The 12076-nt window shown below is 35.7% G+C and overlaps 1 protein-coding gene across 1 annotated transcript; it reads left to right on the top strand.

The window, feature by feature from the left end:
* Positions 1 to 15: 15 nt before the first annotated feature.
* Positions 16 to 11945, top strand: LOC140225975 (116 kDa U5 small nuclear ribonucleoprotein component-like). Its single transcript, XM_072306023.1, is given in 13 exon segments — positions 16 to 224; positions 1517 to 1542; positions 1545 to 1742; positions 2520 to 2575; positions 2577 to 2648; positions 6318 to 6511; positions 7371 to 7537; positions 7711 to 7890; positions 8286 to 8463; positions 8925 to 9096; positions 9674 to 9694; positions 9697 to 9787; positions 11129 to 11945. Coding segments are annotated over 13 exon segments (2082 nt in total). The 3' UTR covers positions 11647 to 11945.
* Positions 11946 to 12076: the final 131 nt, after the last annotated feature.

Genomic DNA, 12076 nt, shown 5'->3' with positions numbered 1-12076 from the left:
TCTTTCAATTTGTTTATGGTATGTTTCTCCAGCTTATACACAGACCCAGAAAATCCTCTCACCATTTCTCCATTGGTCGGTAATGTCTGTTTTGCATCCACCCAGTATGCAGTTTGCTTCACCCTTCATTCATTTGCTAGTCTCTACGCCCAGTCCTACCCGAGCGTAAATCCAAAGGAGTTCGCAAGACGTCTCTGGGGTGATATGTATTTCAACCCAAAAACGTAAGTAGAAAATGCAACTGTCTTTCAGTAAATCACGAATTAAGTTTTCTGCCGATCTCCAACCAAAATGTGTCGTCCGTATTTAAATCTCGGTAGAATAAAAAATTAACAATGCCACACTTATTCCCTTTAATAGCACTTATTGTCTATTTTGATTAAAAAATTTGCAAGAATAGTATTGACTCGTACAAAAGTGTTCAGTGAGTGGAGCTTACAGGATTTTTTTTTTCTTTCTTCCTTGTTTTCTCTCTCTCTCTCCCTCAATTTTACAAAGGAAGTTGGATAAGAAGAGTTTTCGAACAGTTTTATACAGTGTAAGTGAAAAAGAACCAAGGTGTTGTGGTGAAAACTTTTTAATTACTAAGATATCTTTCAACTTACGCCATCATCAGGGCTTTTATAACTTTTTGAAATGCAAGCATCAGTTCTTAACGATACTTTACATCAAGAATATACTTGTGATATTGTCAAAATTAAGGGAACGTCATATTTTGATAATATCTTAAGTATATTGTAGAGGTTGCAGGGGGAGAAACGGGCCAAACACCAACTTCAGCTAAGACCAGAACCACGCTTCACCCGGATCCAAAACGCAACTAACTCTGGAAAACTTGCCTGGGGCGGTCCTCGCACTCTAAGCCGGAAAACCTGACGATTGATTGGTCAGCAATTTTGGCCGAACAATCGTCACTTTTTTGGGCAGAAGACGGCCACGATCAGACATTCTATCCGCTTAATTCGATGTAAGGACAAGTCACATCATGCAATCCTCAGCATTTGCACGGGTGTAATGCCCGCGCGACCCACTTTCAGCCTGCCTCTGGCTTGCTGTTCGTCGCCCGAGCATACCACCCACGACGCAGTGGAGCCTTCCTACAAGGTTGGTTGGAGGGTGTTTCATGGAGTTTCCAGAATCTTTCGCTGAAAGATCCTGGAAACCACCACAATATCCGTGATGTGAAGTATCGTTTAAAACTGAAAAATGTGATTTTGTTTATGTTTCTAAAAGTTATTAAAGCTCTGATGATGGCCTAAGCCGAAAGATATACCGTGATCAAAAAGTTTTAACCGCAACACCTTGGTTCTTTTTAACCTACATCACAAAATGATGTTCAAATCGAACTCTATTAAGTTTTATACTGGGGCTTCCTCCCCCCCCCCCCCAACTTTCTAATTTTTGAGTTAAGAACCAGATTCTGTGCAGACTGTTTGCCGGCTGAATCAAATTCTCAATTATAGATTCAAGTCTCTCACTACTTGGAATTATGCACCAATATCCTTATGTTTTTCAGGCGAAAGTTCTCGAAGAAACCTCCCCATGGAGTGCGCAGAGGAGTTTTGTAGAATTTATTTTGGAGCCTTTATACAAATTGTTTGCACAAGTTGTGGGAGATGTGGACACCACTTTACCTGGAGTTTTAGATGAATTAGGGATCCGACTCACCAAAGAAGAAATGAAAATCAATATTAGACCTCTTTTGCGGCTAGTTTGTGGACGATTTTTGCAAGATTTCAGTGGTAAGTTCGTCGTCTCCCGTACGAAGGAACCTAACTCCATTCCAAGGTTGCCAAACCGACTGAAACAATTAATTTATTTTACAAAGTTACACCTTTGCAATTTTTATCAAAATTTCTTCGATTTTTGCATGAAATCGAGGGAAAATCCATGAAATTTTCAATTGGGAATGCCAAGATTCTCCTCGTTAACATGCAATTTGCGAGAGGAAATTTGGCAACATTGAAATGAAGTTACGTTCTTTCGCGAGGGAAACGGCGAGTTGTCATATATTCAAATCTTAATTTCAAGATCTTTGTAACATGTAAGCAACATGTATTGACCAAAAATCAGTTACTCAACCGAAATTGCTTGCACAGAATTTGTTCCAAAAATCTTGATAATGAGTCTTTTTCAGTATTCATGTTTTTTTTCACAATCCACACAAATTTTGGGGTCATTTCAGCTTCATTTCAAGAATATTGGAAGAGTTTTTCAAGCATAGACATCTATACTTAATGTGCCTCCAGGCTGTTTACTTAAAAGTTGAAGCTGATCTTACTCTAGACCAAAATTCACCGTTTCTTTTTCCTAAGCTTTGGATGAACAGTTTCAAACCAGTGTAAAATTCTATGTGTCAGTGATCTTTTGAAAGTTTGTTCTTTTCGATCAGCATTGCTTCTAAACCTAAACTTTTTTCACCATCTTTAAACGTTGTGACCAAGTTGAGCATTTGTATTAAGTTTTAAATTATTTTAGAAAATTAGCCTTTAACATCAATGCAAACTTTTCTGCTGCAGGTTTTGTGGAAATGTGCGTTCAACATATACCATCTCCCCCGTTGCCAATGCGCAAACAAAGTGAATTCAGTTTACACAGGTCCAACTGACACTCCTCTAGCAGAAGATATGATAGCATGTGATCCAAATGTGAGTTATGACCTTTCGAACCTTCAAAGTTTCCTGCATTTACTTTATAAATTTCAACTTGTATTATTCTACTTACATAGCCTCAGAACTTAAAAAAAAATTCCTTTCAGGTTTTACCAAATCCTGAGAAAAAGTTTTGGACATTTTTCAGACAAACAATTTGAACAAAATTAAATTCAATTCAAGGGAATGCCTAAAGAATTGTAACCATGCCTCATATTTGGAAAAAAAAAGGGCTGAGGTTACATTTGTCTGAATTTTTCCGAACCATCCAAAAAAGGATCCTTTATCTAGGATCTCAAGGTTCTGCATATCATACATCCCTCTGAATCTGATGATGTCTTTTTTCTCATTTTTTTGTGAAGCATTCTGGTCGATACAATAATTCTGTAAATGTAGAAGTTATTGAACTGATCAAAAGAATTGTTCTCAAGAAGTTCAAAATTCCTGGTTTTAATGGCAGCATTTATGTATGTGTGTACCACTTGATTTTACAGCGCACTAGGGCACTATACAACACATAACTGCCATTTTAATCTATCAAAAAATTTTCAGGAAGCCATCACTTTTTAATAATTTCATAAATAATCAATAAACAAAGCAAAGATAAAAGATAAGAAAAAATGAAAATATGCTAAAAGGAACCAACATAAAGAGGGTTATTCAAAATCGGCGATTTTACCCTACGCTTGGATTTTGCCCGGAGTTGGATATGTTGTTCCCCATCACAAGACATGCCTTTTTCCGGCATTGGCAAGTTCACCCGAAATTTTTCCCGCGCGCTACAGCGTTGCCAAGTTGAAAACAGGCAAATTCCGTAAGTGCATCAAAATTGAGCTATGAAGTTGCAGTTTTAACGAAAATTCTCTAAAAATTACGCACTTTTAGGAAATGACCATGTTTTTAATGTCGCATTAATTTTAACATGCATTGTTGCCAAATTTCCGATTTTAAAATTCGACAAATGTTACATATCCGCAATAACCCAAAAAAAGCTATCTTCAAATTTGAATAAAAAGTTGTCTAATCGATAGTTCGTTTGATTCCGCATCCATCGATATATTATAGCTCGCTGGGAAACTTTTGGTTCGCGGGATATCATCATTTTTGTGATCAGCTTTATGAAGCGACGACGCTTTTTGAGTCCGGGCGGATAGAAATTTTAGCCTCCAAAAACACCGGGTAGCATTAATTCCATGGTTTCCTATGTAATTTTTGGCGCTGAATCCGAATTTGACCATTTCATAAAAAAATTGTCACCAAGATGTTGCCAAATTTGGCAAAAATTGCTTAAAATCGGCCTTTTTGGCGGATTATAGCCTGTGACTTGCCAGGAGTTGATCAGACGACAAAATTGGTTATTTCCACAGTTAAAACTCGTTAAACTATCTACAAGCTGAGTCAAATTCTTTCTGCTCACGGTAAAATTAAACGCGCGACAAGCAGCAAACTGAAAAAAAGACACCAAAATTGGCGCTTTTTGCGGTTTTTGTCGTAAGTTTCTTGTTTTCCGATTAAGAGAATGTTTCTTAGGAAAATCTGAATCACGCCGAGTGTAACGACAAACTATTGTATTTTTACATATATAGATAAAGAGCCGCTTTAACAGCGGTCTCTCGGGCCCCGCGACGCCTAACTGCCATAGTCCCTTGTCCACCCACAAGTCCTCAGTAATTTGGAGCGCCCTTGTTCCTTTTTAAGCCCCTTATTGTCCTTTCCTGGGCGTCTTCTTCAGTTTGGTGTCGTTACTTTTTTCTATTAAACTCCATTATCTCAGAATTATAAAATAAAATTGTATACTAAATATAGGGTAATGAATAATAACGGTCAAATACCGCCAAAATTCAACGATTTGTACATAATTTTGGCAATATTGCAATGCGTCTTGTCTTGTTTTAATGAAGTCAGTCTGAGGAGTACATTTTATTCATTAATTTTTAGCAGAAAATTTTCCATTATTGTTTCAAAATGTGGTTTATTGACACGATTCGATAAAACTCACTATTTTATGAATTTTTCCTCTCTGAACTAAATACCCTAGTTATTAGTATATATCTAAGTTGAAAATTAAATTATTCTACAGAAGTGTATTATTTTGCAAGAGAGATACATTTATAAAATTTAAAAATAAGAGGTGAACAAAGAATATAGGACAATAATATCGAAAAAACCAGCGAAAATTAAAGTATTTTGTTTAAGCTTGGCAACATTGGAATATGTTCGATCTTATTTTATTGTTCAATTTTATTAAATTCTGCTCATGTTGTTCATTAGTATAGTCAAGAAACATTCTCTTAATCGGAAAACAAGAAACTTACGACAAAAACCGCAATAAGCGCCAATTTTGGTGTCTTTTTTTCAGTTTGCTGCTTGTCGCGCGTTTAATTTTACCGTGAGCAGAAAGAATTTGACTCAGCTTGTAGATAGTTTAACGAGTTTTAACTGTGGAAATAACCAATTTTGTCGTCTGATCAACTCCTGGCAAGTCACAGGCTATAATCCGCCAAAAGGCCGATTTTAAGCAATTTTTGCCAAATTTGGCAACATCTTGGTGACAATTTTTTTATGAAATGGTCAAATTCGGATTCAGCGCCAAAATTACATAGGAACCATGGAATTAATGCTACCCGGTGTTTTTGGAGGCTAAAATTTCTATCCGCCCGGACTCAAAAAGCGTCGTCGCTTCATAAAGCTGATCACAAAAATGATGATATCCCGCGAACCAAAAGTTTCCCAGCGAGCTATAATATATCGATGGATGCGGAATCAAACGAACTATCGATTAGACAACTTTTTATTCAAATTTGAAGATAGCTTTTTTGGGTATTTGCGGATATGTAACATTTGTCGAATTTAAAAATCGGAAATTTGGCAACAATGCATGTTAAAATTAATGCGACATTAAAAACATGGTCATTTCCTAAAAGTGCGTAATTTTTAGAGAATTTTCGTTAAAACTGCAACTTCATAGCTCAATTTTGATGCCACTTACGGAATTTGCCTGTTTTCAACTTGGCAACGCTGTAGCGCGCGGGAAAAATTTCGGGTGAACTTGCCAATGCCGGAAAAAGGCATGTCTTGTGATGGGGAACAACATATCCAACTCCGGGCAAAATCCAAGCGTAGGGTAAATTCGCCGATTTTGAATAACCCTCTTTAAAAACAAAATAAAATTCATAGTAGTTAATTTTAAAAATTGAAATAAAAATAGAAAAATAAATAAAATTAGATTTAATAATTTGAACAAATAAAATAACCAAGATTAAGGTTCAGATAAGTCTTAAGTAAAATTTATAAATTCTAGAAATCTTTTCAACAATAACCACACCACACATGTAAGCCAAAAGAACCACAGTACCTCCATGTCTCCATCTCTTTTTGGATTTATCTTGACGTAAAAATAATCAACCAATGACATTTTTACCTTTCCTGTCAACACTCTTCTTCATGCAAATGGATCAGTAGTTGTCAAGGCTAATTTCTTGGAGTTATTTAAAGTGAATAAGTACAAAACCGATGATTTGTTTTTAAAAGTCCCTGTGTAAATTGTTGTTTGAAATGTGTAGTATAATTAGATCTATCAGATTTTTCTAGTCAGGATTTTTCAATCGGTAGGAACAACAGAGATCTGTCATCTATTTGAAATAATTTTCATCTGCTTGCTTTTAGGGAACTCTAATGGTGCACAGTACAAAGATGTACCCGACGGATGAATGCACATTCTTCCAAGTTCTAGCAAGAGTGATGAGCGGCACTTTGCATGCAGGTCAAGAAGTCAGAATCCTTGGAGAAAATTACACTTTGACAGATGAAGAGGATTCTCGAATTTTAACAGTGGGAAGGCTGTGGATATACGAAGCCAGGTTAGTTTTTTCTCGGAAAGCAAGGAAGTAATGTTTATTGAGAGTAATCTATCGTGGACTGAGGAAAAAAATTTGGCCCAGGGAATGACTGGGTTTTGGTATTTTAGATCATGCCATGAAAATTTGCACTACCTTCTTGCTATTTCTGACCTGACAAATTCTAAAGACATCTATGGAAGTTTTTGACCTTTGGTCTTGATTTCTCACAATTTATACTTTAAGACAGTGAAAAACATTTTCTGTTAAAATTTTAAAATCCAGTTTGTCCATCCAACTGGTCAAAAATTTCGAAAATTTTGACCCTGTGGACTGAGGTTCTGTGCAGGTTTATACATTGAAGCCTGAGGTTTATCCATGTCTTAACATTTTTCTTATTTGAATTTTAATCGAGTTATCATATCACATTCACCTCAGTTATTCACTGTATTCACTGATCATGATATCAGTATTGATATTACTGATTAATATCAGTATTCACTGATATATAAGTGGATTGCATTTTGCAAAAAGGAACCAAGAGCATTCCAATGTTGCTAGGATTGTGTAACTTACATTCTTTTTAAAAAATAACTGAAATCATGCAAACAATTATAATGTACAAAGCAAATTTTTGTCTTGAATTCATAGTTGGGAGTAAAAATAAAGCTTGCTGAAATGATCAGTTTATACTAGCAAGGTCAAAAACGTTGCACAATCTTAGCGACATTGGAATACTTTTGGTTCCTTCTTGCAAAATGCAATCCAGGTCTTCCCTAGGAAAACTGTACGGTGAAAATAAACATGTTTCAATCAATGTTTCGAGTGGAAAATGAAATCCCATCATTATTTGATGAAAACCTTTTTTTTTTCTTTTTGATAGATACAAAGTTGAGCTGAACAGGGTACCAGCCGGAAATTGGGTTTTAATCGAAGGAATCGATCAGCCCATTGTCAAAACATCAACAATCACGGACATCAACACAAGAGAAGATGTGTATATTTTCAAACCTCTCAAATTCAACACGCAATCTGTCATTAAAATTGCAGGTAAGAAATAATCTTGCAGAATTAGTATGTAACCTCTATGTATATTCCTAGCCCCCAAGTTTGTGTGATTTATATTATCTAACCTCATGTTAATTTCAATTCGAATTCTTATCAAGTTTACCTCCCTTGTATTTCATTATATCCAACCAGCTAATATTTTTTTTATGTTTTAGTGGAGCCTGGAAACCCTTCAGAGTTACCGAAAATGTTAGAAGGGTTGCGAAAAGTGAATAAGTCTTACCCTCTCCTCGGCACCAAAGTTGAAGAATCGGGTGAACATGTAGTCCTCGGCACTGGAGAATTGTATTTGGATTGTGTGATGCATGACCTCCGGAATATGTACTCTGAAATTGGTAAGTTTCTTGAATCATATGTTCTAGGAATAGTGTCACAGTATGACAAATCATTCCGTAATATGTAAGGCGAATCCACGATTGCGATAAGAACCATTCAATAGTTGGTTGACCAATTAATAAGTCCAAAATCTGAGGCATCTAGAGAAGTGCTCGAAGTTAAAACAATCTATCTTATTTCAGGTTTCAAAGCTCATGCCAAAATACATTTCTGCCCTTAGATGAGCGGAGGTATAATATTTTTGCCGCTTTTAAAGCATTCATGCGCAATCTCTAATCCAAATGGATACTCCAAATTATCCCAGTTTTCAACTGAAATCATTATGAATAATCCAAAGAAGTTTGCATTGATATACCTCAACATTGTTCTCAAATTGTTCTTTCTTTCCCCACAGATATCAAAGTAGCTGATCCTGTTGTAGTTTTTTGTGAAACTGTAGTCGAAACGTCCTCATTGAAATGTTTTGCTGAAACTCCAAATAAACGAAATAAAATTACAATGATTGCTGAACCTCTTGAAAAAGGCTTAGCTGAGGATATTGAAAATCAAGTTGTAAATATTAATTGGAACAAGTAAGTACCCTCTTAAAATCTTATTTCACGATCCATCATCTTTTCTTTTTTTCGTGAAAACATACTTAGGACTGAAAACACCTCTATTCTGATTCCATAATTTATAGGCTATCAAACCGAACTGCACGTTGCCTCAAAAACATTGTAGAAGAAATTATCCACATGGATGGCTGTCTTGGCCAGATTTTGTACAAATTCAATTTTAAATCTTTGAATAATGATTTCAATACCTGTAATAATATCTTCCTTTCTTTTTCTATGCCTTTCTTATCCTTTAAAAAAAAAAATCCTTGACAAACAGTGTAAAGATGCTGTATCCATCTGAACCTCTAATTGTATACGGATTGATGTGAAGGCTTTTGCTAAGCGGAATATCTTAATTATGGTTCTTTTTCTGCCTATCCCTTCAATAAAGTATCATTTTTTCCTCACCAAACTTTTCCTGTGTTTTCTTTTATCAGGAAACGTATCGGAGAATTTTTCCAGTCTAAATACGACTGGGATTTGCTAGCTGCTCGTTCGATTTGGGCTTTTGGACCTGATACGACAGGACCAAATATCCTTGTTGATGACACCTTACCCTCAGAAGTAGACAAGGCACTGCTTGGCTCAGTGAAAGATTCAATCGTTCAAGTAAGTATAGCATTAATACCTATTATCCAATGTATCTCCTCTTTTCTTTTTTATTTTTAGTGCTATTCAGTGTTGAAAGAAAACAAAATTGTATTCAAGATTTTAATCTCGCAAGTTCACAAAATATTGTTGAGGAACGATTCATAAATCTCTTAGAATCGCGTTTTATGTGTGAGCCAATACAGACAGTTAGTTAGTTAGTTAGTTAGTTAATTTACGACGATCAGCATCCAGGCTATTTACGTCGGGGACCAGGAAACCTTAAATTTTTTAATTTAATTGGTTAAAGAGTTTTAAAATTTCGGTAACTACAATTGGATCATCTGAGCTTAAAGGATGGATGTCATGAAGGAGGGAATTATGAATTTTGATGCGTGTAGCAGACATATTAATTATTAACATATATATTCACCTTTTTATAAAAAATCATGTCTCTCTTTTACCAAAAGTGTGTTTACGATAAATGAATTTGTTTATCTGTTCAATAAGCTGATGAACAGGAGCTACCTAGGCCCTAATTGTGTTCTCCGCAGACTTATGATCCGCTTTCTCAACTTCCATCTTTTCTATGTTACAGGGTTTTCAGTGGGGCACGAGGAGGAAGGTCCACTATGTGAGGAGCCAATCAGAAATGTCAAATTCAAAATTTTAGACGCTGTCGTAGCCTCTGAACCACTGCATAGAGGAGGAGGTATGTATTTTTTCTCATCGGACCCATCACACGGTGCGGCCCTCTGTGGACAAAAATAAAAAATTCACAACTCGACATCTGAATTTTTTTTTTCGGAGTTTCTCATCTTAAAGATATTTCTGACTCACAATGATGGTTCATTTTCAAATTTTTCACTGAAAAACAGTTCAAATTTGGGTAGAATGTGGCCGTGAAATGGGTCGAGAATCACTGGTCCATAAGAAATACACGGGAAGAAGATGTCAACTTCAAATGAAGAATTCTCGCTTGAAACGCAAAATTCTCTAGGTGGTTGACATTTTCTTAATCCTCAGATATCCAACTTCAATTCTTCCAAAGAGATCTTGTGACTATCAGAGATATTTGAAGTTTAAGCTCGGGTGTTTCACGTCGCTTTTACATTGTAAACATAGGGTTGATACAAGATTGCCAACTTCAAATAAATTTTTCTCGAAAAATATGCAAAAAATCATGAGATGTAACATTTTTTATTCCTCGAGTGTTTTGCTTTGATAGTGCCAAAAACTTTTCCAATGTCGGTGCTTCTATCTTCATTATTTAAAGTTAAGTGTCTTTTACCAATTTGTGTCCGCATCGTCCATAAAGATGCCGCACTGTGTCAGTGAGCACTCCTGGGAATGAGTGACTCATACTATGTGTAAAGAGCATTTCATTTTTAAAAAAAGCAGCATTGTGTAAAAGCAGGATCTTGTTACTTGTCTACTTTTCGTACACCTACAATGGTATGGAACTTTTGCCACAAGTCATAATTTAGGATTGAGGGAGAACTTTCCAATTCGCAGAAGTACTTTTCTAGAAATGCTCCAAGGAATCCTTGGAAAAATCCTCTTTACCAAAATTTTTTTGATGAAATAAAACCCTACTAGCAACTGCCGTTAAAATTTGTTTTTAAGAAACTGTCAAAATTCAGGAAGAAGGAAACCCTGTTTTGGGATTTTGTTAATGTAAATTCACAGAGGCGAAATGTAACTAAATAAGTGTTAAATGACTCTTTTAAAAACGTTGATTGCTAAAACAATTTTATAAAGTAAATTTTACGCAAAAATGTGTTTAAAAACCAGTGTATCAATTTTAGAGTTATCTAAGGGTTTTTTTAAAGATAATTATTTGTACTTAAATTTGACCTCTCTAAATTGTACCTAAAAAAATTCCAAAAAGGGTTTCCTTCTTTGTAAATCTTCATTGTTTCATTATGAGTTTTTTAATTACAATTTACAAGTTTTTTTAAGAGATTTTTTTGCAGTTCCTATGCTACTACTAGGGACGTCTTTATCTAGCACTTTCCTTACCATGTTATAAACTTATTTCTACCCGATTCAGGTCAGATTATCCCAACAGCAAGAAGAGTCGCTTATTCTGCCTTCCTGATGGCCACCCCTCGTTTGATGGAGCCGTATCTCTTTGTAGAAGTCCAAGCACCAGCCGATTGCGTTTCAGCCGTCTACACTGTCCTTGCAAAGCGAAGAGGTCATGTGACGCAAGATGCTCCCGTCCCTGGGTCACCGCTATACACGATCAAAGCCTTCATTCCAGCGATTGATTCCTTTGGCTTTGAAACAGATTTGAGAACTCACACCCAGGGTCAAGCCTTCTGTCTGTCTGTATTTCATCACTGGCAAATTGTCCCCGGAGATCCGCTGGACAAGAGTATTTTGATCCGACCCCTAGAGCCACAGCCAGCAACACATTTAGCTCGAGAATTCATGATCAAAACTCGTCGGCGGAAAGGACTCAGTGAAGATGTCTCGATCAACAAATTCTTCGACGATCCTATGTTGTTAGAATTGGCGAGACAAGATGTCTTGCTCAATCTACCCCATGTAAATCTTACCCATTGAATCTAAATTTACAGATGTTCCTTGTAAATAGAAATGTATGTGTACTATAAAAATAGAGCCATAAATTCTCTTTTTTACTTAAAGAACCAATTTTGTTTATTTCCAAACGAAACATCCTAGATCATGAATATTACATTATTTTTTTGTATTCTTATGATCACGCCATGAATATCAATTAATGAGAAGTGTCTTCCTATATCACTTTCATTAGATGAGAAGTAAGAGGAATATTTATCAGTTTGTCGGAGACCAAATGTTGTTGATTTCTCGTTTATTAATAACAGCCTCCATCCAAAGTCTCAATGCATAATTTTTTTCAAATTATTTATATTTATCTTGAGCAATTATGGTATATGAGTGACTTTTTACAAAATTAGAGTTAGGTTCCAAGTGAACAGGCAAAGAGAGATCGATTTTAGGTTTCCATAAT

This window comes from Bemisia tabaci, unplaced genomic scaffold, assembly GCF_918797505.1.
Source record: "Bemisia tabaci unplaced genomic scaffold, PGI_BMITA_v3".
In the NCBI taxonomy this organism is placed as follows: domain Eukaryota; kingdom Metazoa; phylum Arthropoda; class Insecta; order Hemiptera; family Aleyrodidae; genus Bemisia; species Bemisia tabaci.
The sequence above is the reverse complement of the archived record's forward strand: the minus strand, read 5'-3'. Positions and strand labels throughout refer to the sequence as shown.